Below are 23835 nucleotides of genomic sequence, written 5' to 3'. Positions count from 1 at the left end.
GCATTGCTGCCAAAAATAATTGCGGCAAACCTAACGAAAGAAAGGAAGTATAATAATAAATTAACTAAGATCAATTTTGTTTTAATTCAGATGAAAGGTTAATTTCATATAATACTTTTTTATTATTATAATTTATATAAAAAAAGGATAAACATAACTGAATGGAAACATATGAGTAAATAACTATTTCAGATCATCATTATAATTTATATAAAAAAAAGCTAAACATAACTGAGTGGATTCCTGCATCGCTATTTTCGCTACCGAGTTATCGCAATAGCATTGTTTCATTCGTTGGTTGTTCAAACATAATTTTCTATAATGAATGAATGATGCCTTTTCTTTGAAAAAAATTCTATTGCAGACTTTTCGTCACTGGGCAATTCAGAAATTGTTAAATCAACAGCGTTAGCAAAAAAGGATTTAAAAATTAAACTAATATTTCAATGGCGGCTTAAGAAATATAGAACTATCTAAACTTACGCAATTTGAAATCAGAGTGTACGTTAGATTTGGCGCGCTGTTAAATGGTCGCGTTTGCAAGATTTGGCGCTTTTGCGCATACATTTTCGCTGCAATTTTTTTTACGGTCCTCAAAACGGAATAGTACCGAGAAGTGCAACAGATTAAAGATGGTTCTCTGCATTATAACTTGAAGAGACTTTACTGCGTAGTTAGAAAAATGAGACTCGAAGACAGACATAAAAGTAGATTAAACGCATAATTTTATTCCTTGATAATGCACATCATCACTGTGGGTACGCTATGCACCCCCCCTGTAATTTTATACAGCTTACATCTTCTTAAACAATGGACGAAATTAGAAAAGTAAACTCTGTGTAGCTAGCGGCAACACCATGCAGCGAAAAGAGGCACATGAGAAGAGAGAAGAAAGGGGGATGGCAATGCCAATGATTATAAGTTACGGAGTGCCTATGGTTCAAAACCATGTACCTCCACATCAGAAAAATATCTAAGTAGTGAGCAGAAATAGGAAAATTGCATAATTGGTTATCGTGATACAAACTAGAGGGAGCTACATTAGCTCGAGAAAGTTTAGAGATTGGAAAAATCAAGTTTTGAATTTTTTCGAAGTTTTAAGATTTTAAACTTTTTTTTTGTATTTTTTAATTATATATATATATATGATGTACCAGCTTTAGTCGTAGCTTAAATTATCAGACGATAAGTTTAAAAAAACAGAATCCATTTATTATATTTCAGGAGAAATAGCAGTTACAAAATCAGATATCCGGAGTAAATAAAAAAGAACTACTAATAATATTTTGTATGAAGGTTTACTGCATCATGACATTTAAGAAAAAAGCGGCCGATATTCTTTTGCGAGTCCTTTTATAGCCTCTGGAAAGGCGGAGCTTCCAAGAAATGACGTCAGCCAATCCAGTTCGCTTTAAATATTTCCAGAACATTCTAAAACTGTACGTGTAGAAAAGGCGTGAAAAGCAACTTGGCTACGGGGCTGTGGATTTAATTCCACGTACTTTCAAATAAGAGAACGTCGCCATTAAAAATGAAAAGAACATACAGTTAGAATTTTAAGTGTCTTCTTTACTATGGAATTTTGTTATTTTATATATATATATATATTAAATTTTATAACACATAAATACGTTGCTAAAGCAAAAAGCGCAAAGGAAAAATTTTACAGATTAATAGGCTTATTGGCATATAGAAAGTAGAAAGGGGGAGTTGTGGTGTACATACCTTTTGTACCGAATTACATTTCAGATCACATGACAGATTAATGTCAATGATCTGTCATGTGATTTAAATGTAATTCGGATCAGATGGAAGGAAATTGGGATCAGATTTCATTGAAAAGTTCGTAATAGAGATTAGAGGACGGGTCCTTTTCGTTTAGTTAGAAAAATTATTGCTCTGTTATTTTTAGAATGTAGACGGTAATTAAAAAAAGCTATTATTAATTTATTGTTTGAAAGATAGATAGTTTATATTTTACATATATATACACCACTGTGATTAGACAATCTGAATCCTGAGGTGGGAAATAATTCACCTGCAAATAGTAAGGTGTTTCCAATGATACTCATTCCAAATTTTATACTACACAGGAAGTAAAATAAATTAAGAAATTGTGCCGCATTCTGCAGATGTATATTAAGCTCAGGCGTCAGCGTTTTGCAGAAGTTTTTCTCCTTGACGTAACAAACCCCTTTAAAGTTCTTTCTGGTTCTTCCTATAAATTTCTTTTTCTCCCCACAGTTGCTTCTCTTGCCTACGATATTGTATGCTGTCATGATTTGATACATAGCATAGTTGTCCATATCCTGAATAATGTATAAACTAAAGTTACAGATAAATTATCAATTCCAGCACCAATAATTTAATCTCCTGGGAGATCAGCCAAGTAACTCATTTTTCTTCAACACGAACTCAGTTTTACAAACCGCGTTTGGAATTTTGAATTTACAAAATTTTGAGAATATATATCAAATAACCACGCACAGATACACTCATGCAAAAAAAGTGCTCCGCTTTTTTTTACGGATTAAAGAGTAACCAATGAAAATAAAATTCACTTTTCATGACATAATGTTTCTATCACTTCGGCAACCCTTGCACTATGTAATAAAGTACGTCGATATAGATTGTAGTACAAAGCCGGATGAAATTAAATAAATTTAAATACGTAATTTAACTATAACAACATTTGGAAAAATATGTTAATCTTGAGACGCAAATCTTTTAAATGTAACTGATTGCCAATTAATTTATTGGGTGCAAAACATGCAAGATATGTGAGATAAACACATTTTCTAGTTAAATGTGTAATATGTGGTATTAGAACTGTCTTTTAATTAAAACGGTAATGTAAATTTTAGTTTTAATTAAAACGGTAATGTAAATTTTAGTAAATTTTAACTATTTATTAAAGTTAGTTGGATATATTTTAAATTAAATACATTAGATTATGCCAGTTAGATGCAATTTAAAAAATAATAAAGATTCATATTATTATTTATTGCTTTTAAGTCGCTTATTTTGTTTAACACGTGTATTTTAAAATATAAAGATCTCTTGTCATGTCAAATTGCTGCTTTTCAAACTGAATATTAATAATTCGAGTAGAAAGTAAAGATTTTATTTCGCACAATAGTAACACTTCCGACATCACGAAAATGGCAAAGATACTCTTTCGAAATAGATAGATACGATATGATAGAAGAGATATGACACTCTTTCGAAAAGTTTGAAAATACTTCGTAGAAGACGTTTCTAGCCGCAAAAAGTTGAGAAGTATCAAAATGCAAAATGAATTCGATGTAAACCAAATTATAAATTGAATCATAAGAAGTCATTTGGCTAAACAGATGAAAATTTGTTTTCGATATCCATGTTCTTTCACTGAAAGAGAGATAAAATTTCATCCAAAACGCTGCAAAATTTGTGAAGGTTTGCTCTTCTTTCGGCGGAGAAGAAAAGAGCTTGGAATGTAATCTTAATTTTGAATTAGCAGTATATGCAAAATTTCGCCCTATGTTGAAATTTTATCAACCAAATTATACTGCTATTTGAAGATTATCTTCACTTATTAAAACCTAGTAATAGGATATTATTATTACTAGTAATATCCTATTACTAGCAATAGCAATAGCCTAGTACTAGTAAAAGTAAGATTAGTAATAGGATATTACTGATACTAAGCTTACTTATTAAAGTTTAGCAATATCTATAGTTATTAAAGCTTAATAATAACTAATATCTGGAGATTATCTATACTTATTAAAGCTTAGTAATAAGGATTCTTATGCAGTTGCAGTCTGCAAATGCTTATTTCGGATAATTATATAGTTAACATCCAGATATTTTATTGTTATTGTTGTAGTTCTCGTGTCCATGGATTGGTTAGAAAATGATATGATTTGAACTATGACATTCCTATACTATGCTAAATTTCGTAGCTTTAGTCACCATCATTTCATTCTTGCTTTATTAGATTCTATAATATCCTATGCACTTTTTCTCACTTCTTAGCTGCATAAAACAAGTCCTAATATCATATCTTGAGATAAGTTTATAGACTATTTAAACATATGATTCTTCTGATGATTACAATGTGCAATACTTGAAAGTAATGGAAAACACGGAAAAGTGTCAAAAGGAATTAATATTTTCTATTTTTTGAGAACGATATTTCACCAGAACATTTTACGAAAAATTTAGTTTATCATTTCAATAACAGAGATTCTTTTTACCTACAACAAAGAAAAAGGCTTTGCTAAAAAAGAAAGATTTCTGGTATACTTAACAGTAAACAAGCTGAATTAGAAAGGGGAGGGAAAAAAGCTTCCTCATACGCTCAGAAAAAGAAAATATAGTTTTACACCTAAATTTTTTTTAATGATATCCAGTGGATATTGATCAGACATGGTAAAGTTAAAATATTCGATAATCTATTCGAAAAAATAATCGACATAATTCGATAATTATGTGACCATCTAATTAAAAGTAAATTTCTTTCTGGAACATGTGCATTACAATACTTGTTTTAATTTTTACTAAAAATATAGAATAATTTCTCATTTTATAGACTGCCTTCTGATTATTTACTCTATGCGAGTTCAATACAATCTATAAAGCAATAAAACTTTCAGTTATTTAAATTTTATGCGAAGCTTTGCATTTAAATCTTTAAAATATTTTAGTTTCAAAAACACTTTCAATTAAGCTATTTTTAAACCTGAAAATAAGATTGCAGTGCTTTTAAACTTCATGATTTTTATATTATTTACTTTAATATTATAAATATGTAACTTTAATGGGAACCTTATGAAGATGTTAAACTGTAACCTGGAATTCTCATGTTACAGTTTAATTTCTTCCGTTCCTTCTCTCGTTTTATGGAGATAAATAGTATTTTACAAACCTTGCTTAAATAGTAGAACGTCTTAATTAGTCTTAATTAGTAGAACGTTGTTTAGTTGAAATTGCGGGAGGAAAAAAAAGCGTTGAATTAGTGATTCGAAGACAATCTTGACTTTTTAAATCAATTAAATAAATTACTTTGCCTAAAATTGCATGTTTATTTTATAATATAAGTATGTGATCTCGGCCCAAGGCGTTTTGCTTCCGGAGTACCTTTGCAAATAAATGCAATAACCTCCACAACTTCGTTAAGAAAATATTGAATAGTTAAGATTAAGCATAGCTAAAGTGAGGAGTGAAAACCGTTAAGGGTTTAAAAACCAGTAATGAATGAGGAGTCCGCTCAAGGGACGAGAAGTTCCTTCGACTTTCAAATTCGCTGAGGAAGGGTCAGAGACCTGTGCGATAGGAAAGTTCGAAGAGATCGCAGGCGATTTCAATGAAATCGAGACTGTTGAAAGTAAATGGGGTGAGAGGAACTTGCCTCTGACCCCGGGAAAGGTTATGTCGTGGCTACTCTGAAAAGCAGCGGAATCGCTAATGCCTTGGGATGAGCGTGGGAAGAGAGCCGGTCCGGAGACCAAAGATGGCTGAAGAGGGGCCAAAAATGGCGGAGGAGAGGAGTATAATGATTTTCATTTTTATTAGATTTGATATTCATACCAATCTTATACCATCAATTTCCGCCACAAAGCCATTTTGTGATCTCGGCATATGGTACAGTATTTAAGAAATCTTTATACAGGGTATGACTTTCAGGTACCTAATTCATGCTGATAGATTTTTAGCTCAAAGGGGCGTTAGCCCAGAAGGGTAATTAGTTTCGAAACGGCATTTTGAGTCAGTTCACTATAAATGTGCGTTTCACTTTTCAAATTGTTGCCACCAAATATTATTGGCCTGTATTATATTTAAAGAAATTAAATAATGAAGTACCTTACATGAATGTATGTATCTTTCTCGGATTATGAAAAAACAACGATACCTGGAGCCATCAAATTTCGAATTACGTAGTTCTCCACCCTAGCATGGGCACCTGGAAGCCCAAATTTGGAATTTATTTTTTAACATGTTAAACTCGTCAAAGTGTTACATATCTTGTTACACTTTAACGAGTTTTACATTAACAAACTCAACAATTTCAAAGTGAGCAATGGCAACACTGTACGGGGGAAAAAAAATTTTTTTTAACTACAGCACGAAACTGTCTACCGGAAATTCTAAAGATATGTTGTTTTTAAATATTTTTAGCCCAAATGCTGTCGAAACGTGTATGTAAAATCTGAAAGCTTTCAAACCTTTTTAATTATTAGTAATTATTATGAATTATTATTACATTTATTATTATTAATTATCAGTACAATTATTGCAATTATTATTCATTTAATTTTTTTGCGTCATATCGAATATGAATTCAATAATTCATATTTACTCATGTTGATGAAAATTGTAACACAGTGAAAGAATAATCAGGTTAGGAAGAAATTTCTGATACATATTAGTGATGATAATGCAAATAAACAATTAAAGTTTCAGAGCAGTATATCTATAACAATAGCACATAATCAATATAATCATGATTTTGTGAAACTACCGTTTCAAGAAATAAGAATTTTCGTAACTTGTGGCATCGAATGAAGGCCAATTCCATACTTGTTCAGCCAGCAAGATGTACAAATATTTTATATAAATAATTATTTTATTCAAATTACGCGTGGATTATCAGAGTTTTATAAAAATAAAAATCTATAACTGCGAGAGCACCAGTTGGTATAAATTTATATAATTGCGAAGGACACAGAAACTTATCTAAACTATTGTAAGCATGCAAAAGCACCAACTGCTCTAAATCTCTGCAAGTGCAAAAAGCATCAACAGCATTTAAGGTACTCGACGTGTCCTCGTGAAGCTCTGAAGTTTTTTGTGGTGTAAATAGTTAATGTATTTGACTATACCCACATTACCTATGGTTAAACATTGTATTTCAGCTTGACCTGACCTGGAAGATAGCATATCTCACAATAACGTCTGAAGAGTAAGAGACAATAGTTGCAGACTAAGTGAGAGTTACAAGTTAAAATGGAAAATTCCAGAAAATACAACTTCAAGATTATCTACAGGTTTCACCTGTGAGAGTTTCATTTTTTTTTTTTTTTTTTTTTTTTTTTTTTTTTTTTTTTTTTTGTTCAAGCGCCCATTGTTGTCTGAAGCTTCAATTGTTCTCATCGAGCGAAGCTTTCGCAAAGGAAAGCTTGCAACCCCTTTTCTGAGCAGCAAATGCAGAGGAATCGTGCAATCAGACAATGCCATACATGTAGTAATGGTCTAATACTGTGCTGAAAATTTGAAAATGATGCACAGTTTGTTACCATCATGCATATGAAATGTTTTTATTCCCGTAGTCCCGCAATTTAGTCAGTGCTTTCGTATTAAATTTAGTATTTTTTGTAAATTTCTAATATTCTAATACTCCCTTCCTTCAGAATAACATTAAAAATAACACAGCGGAGTTATACATTCATTCGTTTCTACAGTCTATTAAGCTCTTCGAAGTAGGAAGCCAAACACATTACCTGAGTTCTGGCTGGGATTTGAACTTCACAACTTCTGGTTACTAGCAGTACGTGCTACCAGTTACACCTCGAAGGGAAGAAAAGTGAAAGAAGAAAATTTTTAATGCTCTCCACCATTTAAAAAGCTATTAAGTAGGTAAGATATCCAAGCGGTGAAGAATTATAGTCCACCACATTTTAGATGGACGCTACTATAGAATCTATTAGGCTTTTCGAAGCAGAGAGATTATACCCAAGCCTGGATTCGAATTCTGGATCTTCCGACTATAAGGCGGGCGTGTAAAAGCAAATAGGAGGGAATGTGAAAATTTCTTTAAAGTTTATCATAGGAATTTTTACATGAGTAATGGTATTTAACCATGAGTAATGGTATTAACAAGTAGAAAATGGTATTTAACAAGCTAAATAAGTTTTAACTTCATTATAAAATCTTTTAATTTAGGCACGTATCAAGTTCTTTGTATTCATTCTAACAAAATTAGAAGACATAAATTTAGGTTATTACTTTAGGGTGACTATCGTCTCCATATTCTAATTTCTTCAACAGGACATAAAATGAAGATGACTAGTCATCAAGTGCTTTATCATAATTTTCATCACTTAAAGCAAATCCACTAATACATGCTGCCGCGGTACCACCGATATAGGATCTTAAATAGTTAAATTTATCAACTTTGCTTAATTTAGGATCATTATGAACAGAGCTTTCAAATAAATTCTAAAAGTCTAACTAACCAACCAGAATAATTACCATAATATTTACTAATATGTAATTTAGGCAATTTTATATTTATATTTTCAGTTTCCTTATTAATCAACTGAATGTCTTGTGAAACTATATCAAGTTGGATAGAATCAGAATTCATTTTCTTTATTTTAGAATGAAGTTTCGATTTCCCCCCAATTTTTTGAAAAAGATTTTCAATTTCATCATTTAAAGAATTTAAGTCAGTTTCTTTTCCAATTAATTTTTCCGAAAATGCTTCGAACTGATCAACTGTTTCGTTTTCGTTGTTGATCGCTATTTCTATTTTGTTAATTAATTTCGTCCACATCGAACGCCCTGTTAAAAATGTGTGTTTAAAGTGTGAGAATGAAGCATTAAATTTTAATCAGCATTACCTTATTAAAAGGGGTTTATACTTAGTTTTGGTACATTATTTTAAATACGTAATATTTTTTGTACGTAATACTCTTCCTCACAAAGTTACGTTTTAGTACATATGTAATAAAGATGTTCTGATGGAAATTAAGTATTTTAACTGCTAAAGTTTTCATCTGACAGTGAGAACAGTTACTGAGAAGGAATAATAATAATAATAATAAATTAAATTCATAATTTTTCATATTTTACTTAACAGCGCATTTATTTTAGTTACGACTTGAGTAACGAAGATATTTGAAACAACTTATTTCACTGAAAATATTAGCAATTTATTATTATATTAAATAATTCACTGTTTGCATATTATTAGCCTTTATTTTTGGAAATATACAATTTGGGGCATTCAGATTTGAATCAGAGGAACTGAAAATAATTAAAATCATAGAAATTAAAAGTCACATCTCAGTCACATCTTGAGTTCTCAGATATCAATCAACTATTTTCGGAAATTGAACCTAGTTAATAAAATAGTTCAAAACAATTTCTTTGCAATTACATAATAAGGTGCGAGATGCTCAGTTTCAGAGAGGACATTTTGCCGAAAGGACAAATATAATATTCATGTGAAAACATTTTCAGAGTTCTAAAACACATCTTGGAAATAATTCAGAAATCGGAGCATAATGAAGCGATACAGGTTAGTAAGGGAAAAACAACCTACAAGCAAAATATGCATACAGTTTTTATACCATTAAACGAGTACTCCACTTTTAAATTGAGTACTCTCACTATTAGATGTAATAGCAACTCCCATATTCCAAATACATATATTTCCAAATCCATATTACATAAAGAATGCATATAATTTGGATGCGGATATTCCCAAATGGAAGTATCGCCTTCTGAAAAAAGTCCATATAAAATTATTTCAGTTGTGTAGCAGTTGCATGCAGTCTCTAACTAAATAATAATGAAGAAAATAGAAAGATTTTCGAAATTCTATCTGAACTAAATTCTGCTATTAAACGAATGAATGCGAATTATGCGAAGGAAAAAAATACAACAGATCACTTAATATTGTAGGATTTATAACGGTAGTAAAAAATATTTTAAGTTTTCATAAGCACTGCTCCCAAAAAAAATCAATAGCTTCTTAATTTTGATTATCGGTAAAATATGTAAAAATCAGTAAAAACCTTGTTCCAGAAAGGTATTAATTTTTATGAATTAAATGAAATTTTTAATAGAGCACTCAGTTATGTCTCTATTGGGGGTGAAAAGTAATCTTTGATTGTTTAGAAGAATTTCACGTAATAAACAGACTGAAATAATTTTATACGTAATTTAAAATTAATCAAATTAATAATTTTGTTTAATTGAACTAAAAAAAGTTTTGTTTAATTGAATTTGTTTAATTGAAGTAATTAAATTAATTACTAAGTTATTTGTTTCTTTCTCCAAAACAAAATCAAATCTCAATGTTATTCTAGCAAATTTTCATGAACTTTTTTTACTGACAAAAATGCACTCGTACAGGAAAGATAATTCGTTTAATGAAGATTTTAAAATGAAAATTTAAATTTTCTTTAAAATGCGTTTAAATATGATGGCATTCTTCCTAAAATTTTGTGCGGCTATATTTTGCCGGGCATAAAGCCAGGAGTTCTTTTAAATGTATCCTACGATATTACTGAACTGTAGGACTACCTGTTTTGATAATTGTGAAAATTACTGATTTATGATGAGTTGAAATGTCCGCGACATGAGACAAAGCATTGTTCTTCGCCAATGTCAGCGATAATGCGCCAAAGATCACATGCTGAGTACTTGGTAGGGAAGTCTCAGCAGCAAGAGGGTCGCGGGAAGGCGGTTCACGTATCAGCGAGCGAGTTGTGGAATTAGGCGGCAACCGAAGCGCGCCCCCCATCCACCAATCAGAGACCGGCAACGACTTAAGCGTTTCTGGACAAACATTTCATTATCGGTACTCAAGGTTTCGTTTCGAAGGATAATTGCGTTAACCGGATAGTTCCCCTGTCCTGCTCTGTTGGAGGGGGGTGTCTCCAGCTGTCCGTCCAACCATCCATCCGTGGCACTGCTCCCCTTCCTCCCCAACCGTTTACGACTGAATCAGTTGTAAAATGTCTTTCGGACGACAAGCAGTGACACTTGCGACAGTTCCTTCACATTTTTACCATTTCATCTGCACACCGACGAACTTCTAAAACGGTGACACCTACGATAATCTTCATAGGAAATTAACATCCGGTTAAACTTCTTCGGAAATTTATTTCCTTTTTCTATTATGTTGAAGATGCTTATTTGTTTTGTTACGAGAATTATCCTCGAGTATTAGTTAAGATATAATAATATGACAATCGCTGGTAATTTCTAATGTTTGCTAGCTTTGATTAATTGGGATAGCTTTGAATGACAGTTCTGAAATCAGATGAAATTTACCAAGAACTGTTTTACATCGCATGAAAAATTTTCAAGTAACTACCTTCCTCTCCTTCCTACGTTCTGAAGAAATTCTAGAGAATTTTTACCAGAAAAAACATCCTAATTTCTTTGTGACAAATCAAATGGAAGATCTTCATTCTTAACCCTTGAAGCAAATTTACAAGAATTGTTCCATCACGTTGAGAAAAAATTCTTAGAAATCTGCGTGTACTTCGAAGAACATGTATATAACACTGACTATTTTTCCAGAAAGCAGTATCTCGGAATAAAACTTCTTGGCTCTAGCATTTAACAAGCTTCCAAATCTTCCGTAGATGCATCAGTTTACCATGTTCACAGACGGAGCCCACATAGCTATGGAATCATCTGTTCACCAAACACGTAAAATAAAACAATGTACTAGAAAAGCATAAAACTTAAGCAATATTTGGAACTTCCTGTGCTCTGAAATGGAAGATTCAAGGCCAACCATTGACAGGCAGCCTAACAGATTCTCATTGTACAGTATTGAGAGACTTTTGAATGCCAGCAGGGATGTCGTACGAAGGCCGAACATAGGTGATATTCAAGACGTTGTGGGACATAGAGGTAAAGCAGAGGGTGCCATCGATTTCAGCGTGCATGCCAGAAGTAAGGATTCATTTCATACTTACCTATTTGATTTTTAGTCTTTTTTACGCTTATGAATATTAGCATCCGGAATAAAGAACAATGTTTCATTTAATCAATTTTATTTTTATTTACTTATTTTATTTATTTTTTATCCTTGAGAGACTAATGGGAAATTCCCCATGAACTTATTTTATATCCTGACAGTAAAAGAACCGATGTGTATTGTACACGGCTTAGAGGAAAGATACTATAGCTTTAACAGGTTTTTTTTTTTTTTTTTTTTAGTCATATGGCTGGAATTCAAAGAAATATTTTTTCTCTTTCATTAAATTTGAAAAGTTCATTATCACTTACAATATTCATTATTATTATATTATATACGCAACAATAATAAATATTGTTAGTATAGTCTCTTTCATTTTAATGTTCATCGGAATTTGAGAACTGGCTCAACTTAGAACGCAGTAGTGGAAGATTCTGGCCCGCTTACTTTCATCGATATTCATGATTTTAATGTGACTAGTTAGAAACAGAACCAGGAATGCTCCCTCCATATTTCATGAATGAATTTACAATTGCTTAAAGCAAAAAAAAAAAAAAAAAAAAAAAAAAAAAAAAAAAGCATTGCCATTTTTCTCTTTCTGCGCTAAACTAATAAGTACATGATATTAATAATAAGATAATATGAGGAGTAAGCAGTGGGAATAATGAGATATAAACAACGAGATATGGGTGGCAGTTATGAGACGTGAAACATCTAGTTAGTATAGAAATAATCGTTTTGGGAAATAAATAGATATTTCTCAAATTCTAAAATGATTCGAAATAATATTTTGGAAAGTCATGCATTTTTTTTAAGGTTCCAAATAGTAATATTCCATAAATTGCTAAATTACAGTTTCGACTTGTAATGGCTTAGATTAAATTTTGGTTTAACATTATCTGGGAGTGATTGCGGAATTCTTATAGTAAATGGCGCTAAATGCAAATAACTGAAAGCTCTCAGTTTAGAACTTTGATAACAGTGATAATATGAATATCAAAAAAAAGTAAAGAAGGCATAAATGTTTCCTTCAGTCTCGAATTTCTTACTAATTTATATCAATTAGAAAAGTTTGGAAAACGTAACTCCTTTAAACGAAAATATTATGATGACTTTTAAACGAAAATATTATGATCAAAATGACTTGTGTTCAGTAATTTTTCTTAATATGTTAAGCCTATGTTTCTTTCAGTTTCTTTTTTGCTAAGCGGAACTTGTTTGTTGTTTATCCAACAATAATGTCTCTTCGTATTTCATACGATGTAGTTTAATTGTATATTTACTCTAATTAAATTTCACATTCGAACCAAACCTAATCTTTTTTTGGGGGGGTGAAAATAATTAAGTTATTCACAGAAATCTATAAACAGTTAAAATTAATTTTTGTGTAATATTTTTGCAATGCAGGGTTTAAGTTTTTACATAAAATATTTGCTAATTCCTTGAGCTATTTACAAACTGGTACGGGAATTGATTTGCAATTGCCCTTCTAAACTGCATAATAAATTAGTATTGGTTGGTTCTCATGTACTAAACTCATAGTTTCTTTTAAAGTAAATTTTATAATTTAGACGATTTTTGTAGTGAAGTTGTGGTGTTTAATTTAAGAAAAAGAATGTAAATTGTTGTAACAAAAAAAGAATGTAATTTTTTTTTTTTTTTGAAACGGAAAAGAAATGTAAAAAAATGTCGTAATTCTATTCAAAATTTTTCTGTATTTACTTTTGGTCTCCCATTTTCATCTCATGCTTGAATCCTCATTTCATTTTTCATTATTGATGAAAATATAGTATAGGTCATAAGTTACTTCGTATAATTAGTTTTCATTATAAATCTTTCTTTTAGTTTCCTCTCCCTCTTTTTTAGCCCAAATTGGCAGTTTGCCCAGAATATTAATTTTGTTTTTGCATTTTGCGTCATCCACTATAAAACGGCGCACCACCTTTCAAATTGTTTCCACCAATTATTAGAGCCCTGCATTATGTTTAAAGAAATTAAATAATGAAGAATTTACATGAATGCATGTCTATTTCTCGCATTTCTTTCAACGGTATCTAGAGACATTAAATTTTGAATATCAGAGTTCTCCACTCGAATATTGGCATCTTAAAGGCCAATATTTTCGAGAATTTAGAATTCGTTTTATTATCTACTTCATATTTTGTAAAATTTTAGCGAATTATTGATTAACAAACTCAATGATTTCAAAGTTAGCAATAGCAACACTGTACGGAAAAAAAAAAAAAAAAAAAAAAAAAAAAAATGTCTTTAGCGCGCGAGACTGTGTGTCGGAAATTCTAAAGATACGCTCTTTTTAAATATTTTGTGCTATTGCTGCTTAATTGAATTTTATGGTTTAAATGTGAAGAACATGATATATAATAAATAAAGATAACACATAAAACGTTAAAAAAACGCCCCTTTAGGGAGAATATAAAATCTGAAAGGCTTTCAGATTTTTTACTTTTATTTATTTATTTATTTATTGTTAATACTTTTTCTTTAAGTTAACAGACAGACATAATTTCTTATTCAGCTAGAAAGCTCCACTGTTCAGATCTTGTAATTTGCATGACGAGAATTACCACTAAATTATGAATCTTTTTTTTTTTTTTTTTTTTTTTTCTAAGAAACATATAGAATTGAAACAGTTTTCAAGGATCATGCATAGAGGCTTGTTAAGTGCGATAATTCTGAATTTGCTTGGAAGGAACGTAAAATAAAAGTGAAACGGATCAGTTGACAAACATTTAGCAAGAGAATAAATAAGCTTTCTTATGATTTTCCAAATGTTGATTTCAGATATGCATTCAGATTTTTGGTGTTATCCATACTTTCTAATTGCGTTCACTCTTTGGCATTACTTGATGATATATGTAGCTCTTTCAAAAAACATATTGGATAAGGAAGTTTAATGTTATGGCATACTAAAATTTAAATCACTAGGAAAGCTGTATTTACATTTGTGAGTTGTTTTCATAAATTAATTAAAGTTTTCATTAACCAAATCAAGTCATAATTCCAGGCATCAGAAATTAATTCCCATATCAATACAGCATCTTATGCAGCAAAAGTTAAAAATACGCATGAAAACGTAGTAATCCTATAAAACACCCAGCCTGCAAAATTTAATATTTGAGGAAATTTAAATACAATTGCTATTTTCCTTATAATTAAAATTATCCTACAGAAAATACTACTTTTACATTCAAATGAAAACAACAAGGACAAAAAAGAATTTAACTGCCCCAACGCATTAATCAAAGTTAGCGTACCCAACTTATGGAATTTTTAATATCGTCTGGAAACACTCGTAAATGCTGAAAATTTTCTAGCAGTTCTTATTACGCATTAAAATAAGTCACACTCTGTTCAATCAATGGATTGGGTTAGAGAGACAAATAAGTAACATAACTGTAATAATCAAAACAGATATTTTTATCTGGCTATAAAGCTGAATATTACTTCTGAATCAGAAATATAATTTAATTGACACAGAAATAAAGAATATGTATAACTCCGAAGAAAAGCTTGAAAATATTTTCTGGGAAATGAAGGACTGATAATTGCTAAAGAATTTGCCACAAACTTTCTTTGTGACATAGGAAATTTCTCCTTCTATATTTTCGTTCAGAAAAGGGAATTCTTTCAAATGCGTGTATTTTGGAATACGTGACAAATAAATAATTAAATAAATATTTGTTCTTTAGAGTTATTGCAGAAATTTTTAAATGTTCGAAGTAATTAACTAGCCAAATATTCAAAACAAAAATAATTTAATACGAAAAAAAAAAAAAAAAGTAAAAAAAAAAAAAAAAAAATGTCAGTTTGTTAAATACAATCTTTAAAAATAACCGTATATTAATCAAAGTATATTGAAGAGAAAAAAGGAACTCTGCCAATCAAATGTCACATTCAAAATTTTGATTACATTTAGTCATGTGAAATTTCACTTTAAAAAGCGCCATTCTAATATCCTTTCAGCAATTCCAAAAAACGATATCGAGATAACTAACCGGCATTCCATCTTTCTAACAGACGTATAACAGCAGGAAGAATGCGAAAATAAAATTAAGGAATGGCAAAGCTGTTCTCCTCCCCCCGCCAATATTGACTTTTTATACACGATCCTAAAACTCTGTACCATTTCTTTGCATATAAAGTGAGATTTCATTTTTTTTTTTTTTTTTGAAATATTCCTGACTCTGATCGAAGCCCAGACAATATCGTGTATTAGAAGAATTAAGCTGTCCTTTATCGCAGCACTGATAATTAAAACTAAGAAAGTAAAAGCCCCAAGTAACTTTGATAACAGCTTAATAATGTAACTAATGCACACATATTTCACGTTCAGTTATTTTTATTGATAGATCGATTGCCTTTACTTCTATATTATTTTCAGTTTGCCGCTTTGATAGTGGTCACTCAAGATTTATAGATAAAATAATGATTTAAGCTGCAATGATTAAAATGTTAACAGCTCTTTGAATGTTACCATACTCTTTGGAATTATTGGTCTGATATGAATCAAGGGGAGTTATTAATATGCCCTTTTTGAAAGCATGGATACATATAACTAAATTAAGCCTTAATTTTTAATGTAGTGTAAATTAACACCTAAACACATAGTTAATCGTAGCAGATATATTTATGTGTATATATAAAAGTAACTTATACATGCACATATATATATTTATGTAACATAAATATATATAAATATCACATAAATATATATAACATAAATATGCTTATGTAACATTCTACATTATATATTATATATAATTATATATGGGTATGTGTATGTATGAAATGGGTATGTGTGTAAGGAAACAAGATCAAGAGTGGTTAACTGTCTAACTAGAATGCACAAATTAAAAATAATTTAAAGTAAAAACACGGAAATAAAATAAATTAATGCAAAAACAAAATCATTTATGTAAAGCTTAAATACAAGATAATAATTCTTTTATGTTTGTTTAATTTCTGGGGGCTGTAGCCGAATAATTGCTATTTTGTTTTTGTATAAGCTTTCTTTTATTTCAGGTTTGATATTCATACTTTTACTTCAAACTGTTTTTAATTTGTTCCTTCCTAATCCCTTATAATTTATCACTGCTGGTTGATATATATTCTAGTACTATGTTTAATTTATCTCTTTCTTATTTAAGTAATTAATTTAGTAGCATTTTGTGTGACACTCATAATTTTTATTTGCTTTATTTTATTTGTTTATTAGCCCAAAGGGCGTTAGCTCAGAATGGCTATTAATTTCGTTTTCATATTTTGTAGCGTTTCACTTTTCAAATTGTTGCTACCAAATATTATCACCTGTGTTATTTTTTAAAGAATTTAAAGAATGGGGAATTTAATATATGTATGTATGTTTCTCGCATTGTGAAAAAACAACGGTACCTAGAGCAAATTTTGAATAACGTAATCCTCCACCAAAAATGGGCCTCTGAAAGCCCTAATTTGGAGTTTTTTTTATTATCGATTTCATATTTTGTAACATTTTAAAGAATTTTTGATTAACAAACTCAACGATTTCAAAGAAAGCAATTGCAACACTGCACGGAAATAAAAAGAAAAGAAAATATTTTTATCTCCAGCGCGCGAGATTGTGTATCGGAAATTCTGAAGATATGCTCATTTTAAAATTATTTTGCGATATTGCTATTGAACCGAATTTTATGATTTAAGTGCGAAGAGCATGATATTTAATAAGTAAAGGTGACACAAAAACATTAAAAAAAAGTCTCTTTGGGCGTATTATAAAATTTGAAAACTTTCGGATTTTCTTTTTTACTTTTTTTTAAAAAATATTTTTACATTTTTGATTTTATACTATATATACACACACTGGCCAATGAATTAGAAAACTCTAAGATTTTCACTTGAATGTATGCTAAGGATGAAGTATGCAAAATTTTTTTATGACGTGGTTACGCGTGGTTAGAATGCTAGTATAAATAAAATGTAAAAGTGCTTTTCACGATGAATGAAGTAAAATGGGTAAAACGACAGATTTTTCACCATTTGAAAAAGGGCTTGTTGTTGGTGCCGTTTAGTAGAAGCCTCGATTTCGAAGATAGCAAATCTCACTGGGCTCTCAAAAGCAGCCATATCAAAGGTTTTGAAAAGTTGGAATCAGAATCCACAGTCATTCTCTAGAAGATGTAACTGCGGTTCTAACAGTTTTCCAAGAGTGTTATCGGCGTCGTCTCCGACGAAATGTACGGCAGAACAGGGACTCTGTTGTGCTTCAACTGACACAGATCGTCAGCCAAGGCACTTCTCAACAGATTTCAGCTCGAACCATGTGCAGAGGCCCACCAGCGGCCGAGCGGTAAAAACCGCTGAACACTGGTAGTTCGTTCCGGGGTTCGAGTCCCGGTGAACGGGCTGGCTGCATGGGCGTTTTCGTGGTTTTCCTCATGTGTAACGTGGATACGAGCCAGTTTCCCTTAAAAAGATCTCCACGGGGCATCCCTCCCTTTCCGTGTAGTGCCTAAGAGTGGAGCACGTAATAAATAAAAATAAAAAAAAAAAAAAAAAAAAAAAAAAAAAAAAAAAGAACCATGTGCAGAGAATTGTAAAGGCTTGAAATGCATAGCCGGGTGCCTGTGAGAAAACCACTCATTTCTGCTAGACATGCAAGTATTTGTTTGCAGTGGTGTCGGGAAAGAAGACGCTGGACATCTGAGGATTGGAAATGGGTAATGTGGTCGGATGAATCACCCTACACCTTACTTTGCACTGATGGAAGACAGCGAATTCGGCGAGAGCCCCAGGAAGCCATGAATCCATCTTGCCTGACTCGCATTGTGCAAGGGTATGGTGGGAGTATCATGATAGGAGGCATATTCTGCTGGCATGGAAGTTATGCTCTGGTGTTCTTCGAGGGTAAACAAACATCCATGAGATAACTAGATATACTGGCAGATCAAGTGCACCCTGCGATGTTGTATTTTTACCTTGATTGAGGCGAATACTTCATGGACGATAATGCAACTATACATCGTACCAAAAGTGTTCAAAAATTGGTTCGCTGAAGATTAGTCTGATTTTCAACACCTTCCCTGGTCACCGCATAGCCCTGATCTTAACTCCATAGAATATAAATGTGTGGGATATGGTGGAAAGGCGCATCGGAGAGCACTCTTTTCTTCCTCTAATTTACAAGATCTAAAAAGTTGCATAGTCAATGCATGATATTCTCCGGACGTAAATGCACTTCAAAAGCACGTAGACTCGATGCCCAAACGAATTAGAGCAATTACACGTGTAAAAGGTGGTCCAATAAAATATTGATATTGCGTTTCTAATTCATAGGACAGCGTGTGTATATATGAGTGTGTGTGTATGTTGTCTGATAAAATTTTAATTTCTATTGATTTTTTCCCATGTTTGGGCGTTTCCTTTTTCTTTCTTCTTTTCCTTGACATATATTTGTAAATTAAGCTCCTACTGTTTGGCATTAATACAATTAATTATTTTGACTATTATTCATATAACTCTGCAACGCACTTATATATTGAATAACAAAAAACACAAACTATACCCAATGTTGTTCAAATCAAAATTCTTGTTAATCAATTAAATGAAAAGCAGGGTTATTTCCCAATAAAGAAATAAATTTATTATTCGAAAGCAATCACACTCAAACTATTATTCCTTTTTTTTCTCTTCCTCTGATATTTAAGATCTAGATTTAAATGTTCTAAAATTTTAAGGAAGGTATCCTTTCACCATTTTGTCACCTATCATCTTGCTTACCTGTCATGAACAGCTTTCTTTGTGCTTAATGTGCCTTTTTTTAAATAACTTAAATAGCTTAGATAAAAATATATGTTGTTCAACAATAAACTGTCTGCGAAAATTTAGCCCTACAGGGTTATATTTGTAGAGTTTGACTTTCTTTGGTTACATAAACTAGTTGCAATCTCCTAACAGACTTGGATCTGAAGTAACAACAGTGCCTTGAAAAGGTAAATGTTTAAAATAACCTTATATTAAAATCAGAACTTGAACATAAAATGCAAGCCTCTTGCTTACAAATCAGCCACCACTTGTGGCAATGTAGCTTAAAGTAACAATCAAATTCAAATTTAATATGCCTAGTACTCAAAGACTACAGAATTGATTTATTCTAAGATGGCTCAGAACTCCTCACTGGCATAAGAATCAAGTATCGAGAATTACAATATTATCAAAGCTGGCGGAACCTAGTAACGTGGCCTCGAGAAGCAAGAAACACGGTCTGTCTTACAATCGACTTAAATACTCTCAAACTCATTTACCTTCTGGTGAAGAAACGGAAAGGAGAAGTTATAGAATAAATAATATCGTAATAACTTTTTAATTAAAATGATAATACCCCTACAATATATTATACATTAATTATTAATAAGTATGCCGAAATCCTGACGAAAATATTCTCAACCCTTTAAGAACCAGGTACGTGAAAGTATCCATGTGATGTGTGCAGAAATAGACTGGTGATAAAAAATTCTACTGAATATCTCCGGAACAAAGATTTTAAACGAAATATGTCGAAGCCGTAAAATTAAGATTTCATTGGCAGATGAAAATGGAGATATGCTAATTGCGTAGAGAATAATGGTAGGAAGCAGGAGAAATCCGCAATGCAATCATTGAGGTTCGAACTCCTGAGCTTCTGACTGCTAGCTAGACTTGCTCCCAATTTTTCACTCACGCCGTAAAGAAGGAGTAGCTTCTTTTCATTCTTCCACGAAAAATGGGAGACGAAAATGAAGCGACCCAATTGCGAAATGCAGATGGTGGCGAAGTATTGTCTACCACATTTTAATTTCAGAGCCACTTATAGAACCTTATTATTAATATTTTTTTTAAAGTAGAAAACAGGAAAAATCAGCAGCGCATTCCCGCGAATTTGACTGCTAGGCAAAGTACTTCCAATTACACCACAAAGGCACACGGTAAGGAAGTTTAAATTTCCTTACATTTTTACGAAACTTTTACGAAATGCAGTTTATAAAGTTAAAATTTACGAAATGCAGTAAGAAAAGGTATAAAAGCAGGTACAGGTTAAAATTATTTGTAAATATTTAAAAAATTATTACATTCTCCTTTAAATCCTCGTCCAGCGTATGCTGTCGTGGTGTAAGTATATCCAGTTAACAGATAGAAGATCCATGATTCGAATCCAGATGTGGGCCCATTAATTTATCACATTTTCTGTTCCCGAAAAGTGTGATAGTCTGGTAATATAAATATAGTTTTAATGTTTTGCATGGATTGGCATAGCGATGTCACCTGCTTGAAATTTTGTTGGGGCCAGATTTTGACTTCTTTTTACGTATTTATACATTATTCTGTTTTGTTTATGTTTAAAATTGTTCTTTTAAGCAATCAGGCTTTTTGCTCTCAAAATGTTAATCCATTTTTCAGAGAAAACAGTACGAAAACGAGGATTATGATAGAAGTTTCTTTGATTAATTTCCGTTCCTCTGAAGAAAATCAATCAAAGAGATCTCCAGTAGTTTCTTTGCTTTAAATTAGTTTTGATTTTATCTTTTTTAAATGTACGATTAAACCTTTAGTTGAAATGCAAAATTTTGAGTTCTTGGAGTGAAATTTCTTCATTTTATATATACACATTTTTGTTTTCTTACATACAATAGACACACTAAATTACACCAAATATATAAATGACTTTTGAAATTTTTTCAGGTTTCTATGGTAACAGAAAATATTGTGTTTTAGTATAGATAATACATACTAAATGAAATGCTAACTACTTAGTTTACATACTAAATGAAAAAAAGAAGTAAAATAAAATGGCATACAATGAATTAGGTAACTACAGGTATGCAGAATAAGTTATGGTCATTAAAAAAATGAATGCAGGTTAAGTGATGTTTTTAAATGGAGGTTAAAAAACCATGTAACATTCCGTACCAAGTAATGTTTTAAAATGAATTTAAGTTCAAAATGTAACGTATATCCTGTTCAGAAACCACTTAATTAAGCGCGGCTTAAACGGATGTATAATCAAACGCTAATTAATTAGCTATGTTTCAAAGTAGAGAAATGAATTCCCCCATCCACCACAAGAAATACCATTTAGTTGCCGAAGCTGAAGCACAACTATAAGTTGCATGAATATTTTTGGTGCTTAATTAAAATTTGATTTCAAATCGTAAACAATGTAAAAGTGCAAAAGAAGGGAATTAATTGGACGTCTATGAAAACAAGAGAGATCGTTGTAACACGTGTATCTAATATTTTATATGCTCAATATACAAGAAAGTAGGTTGGACAATGGATATATAAAGAGAGTAAAAGTTTTGTTTATGAAAACAGATACCATTTGAAAACAACAATAAGTAGATGAAAAAATGTAAAACACCTTCTGTAACAAAATAAAGGACACAAAAATAAACCAAATATCTAATGCCTGTCAAACTGCTTAATATAATCTAATTAACGTGACATGTAAACGTATAATTTCCAGTTATTGTTTTTTAATTTTTGCCCAAAATTACTGAAATAAATATTATTAAAAAGATCGCGTGCACTCAGTCTGATTCATGTAAACAAGTATGTAGTTTTAGTGGAAATAAGATCTGTTTCGCGAAAACAAATATTAAATTTTTTTGAAAATATTCCAGATAGAAGAGCTTGACATTTACAAACGTTTGGAAGAAAAACATGAATTCATTTATAATACAGGAATATGCTACATATTGTATTTGAGAAGAAAAAAGTATCGATATCCTGTTTAAAAGAAAATAGAAAAGCAAGAAATCGTTGAAAATACCCAAAAACAATATGGGGTTTACATTTGAATCTTAGCAAGATAATTTAAAGTTCGAAAAAGAGGGACTGGATTAAAATGATTAGGAATCCTAAGCGTACTGTTTTTTCTTTCTTTCTTCTTCGTCTCTTTTTTTGTTTTGTTTTAGGGAGATATCAGTAAAGTCTATTCTTCTTCCTTTCTTTTCTTCTTTATATTTTATTAAATAGAATTACAAGGAACTATAGGATCATTTTCCGGCTTCTAAGTTCTGAAGCCTATAGGTTAAGCAACTATCAAAGCCCGAACACATGACTGTTTACATGGCATTTCACAAACTCTTAGCCATAGTGAAAAGGAAAACTATTAAGTGTTAATATTATATTGGTAACTGGCTGCGAAAAATAGCGAAATTTATTGAAGAAGTATTAGAGAAGATAGTTATTTTTCTGGTCCGGTAATGGCTTCAGTTCAACAAGAAAATACTGACTAATTCGTTAAAGAAACATAACAACGTTTCTTTATAGCCAAACAGTATTCCAAACAAAATTTAAAAATCCCCTAATGCCCTAAGTACTTAAACCTTTTTCTCCCTTTCAAGCAGTTTCCTACATGAAAAGCTATGAAAACAAACCTGAAGAGATCTGAAGAACTAGTTGAAAGATAAAAGAAGCGGTCTTGAAACTCACTTAGAAGATGGTACATTTTCGCAAAAAGTGCGCGCGAAGGATAAATATTATGCAAATGTGTCTAATTACGTATAATAATTTTAAGATGAGAAATTAACATGTCAATAAAACCCAAAGAATGAATTTATAATTAAATAATTTCTTTTGTCTTGCTTATTTTGTTACAATGACAGAGAAATAAAGTGTCGGTATCTTACAGACAAAAAAATTCTACGAGTCCTCGGAAGTCACGTGTATGTGACTGGTGTTTCTGTAAGTTTAAGAATCATAAGAAAGAACGGAACACATCCATCCATATTTTGTAATAAAACAACAACAAGAACTAGTCTGATAGACACTAGACTAGGTTTATTAATTTAGGGAAATCAATAAACCTAGTCTAAACTGGGGCTGAACTTCTACTTCCACCCTAGTTTTGACCTAAAGCACCTCGAGGGGGCGGTCCGAGGGTCTCCCATACTTCTTCCCTACCATCAAACACACGAGAAGACTTTAGGCTCGCCATATCTTTAGAGTGTCCCCTTCCCGCAAAGACACCATACATTTACAATATCCATGCTTTCTCCGAGATTTGAACCTCAGCCCTTCGGTACCCCAGTAGGCTCCTCTAACCATTATACCGTCTGAGCGACTCTCAATTTGATAACACGCAGGTTTCTTCT

The 23835-nt window shown here is 31.4% G+C and overlaps 1 protein-coding gene across 1 annotated transcript in view; it reads left to right on the top strand.

Annotated features, from left to right (window-relative positions):
• Positions 1-10578: 10578 nt before the first annotated feature.
• The window catches only part of LOC118183301 (uncharacterized), a 59600-nt gene continuing 46343 nt past the window's right edge, over positions 10579-23835 (top strand). Inside the window, exon 1 of the mRNA XM_035352785.2 lies at positions 10579-11679. Coding sequence (XP_035208676.1) covers positions 11499-11679 — 181 coding nt within the window. The 5' untranslated portion in view covers positions 10579-11498. The remainder of the gene's footprint in view (positions 11680-23835) is intronic.

Source organism: Stegodyphus dumicola, chromosome 2, assembly GCF_044657685.1.
Source record: "Stegodyphus dumicola isolate Sdum_Otavi_A_Nest chromosome 2, ASM4465768v1".
NCBI classification, from domain to species: Eukaryota; Metazoa; Arthropoda; class Arachnida; order Araneae; family Eresidae; genus Stegodyphus; species Stegodyphus dumicola.
Note: the sequence above shows the minus strand (reverse complement) of the source record. Positions and strands in the feature narration are given on the sequence as shown.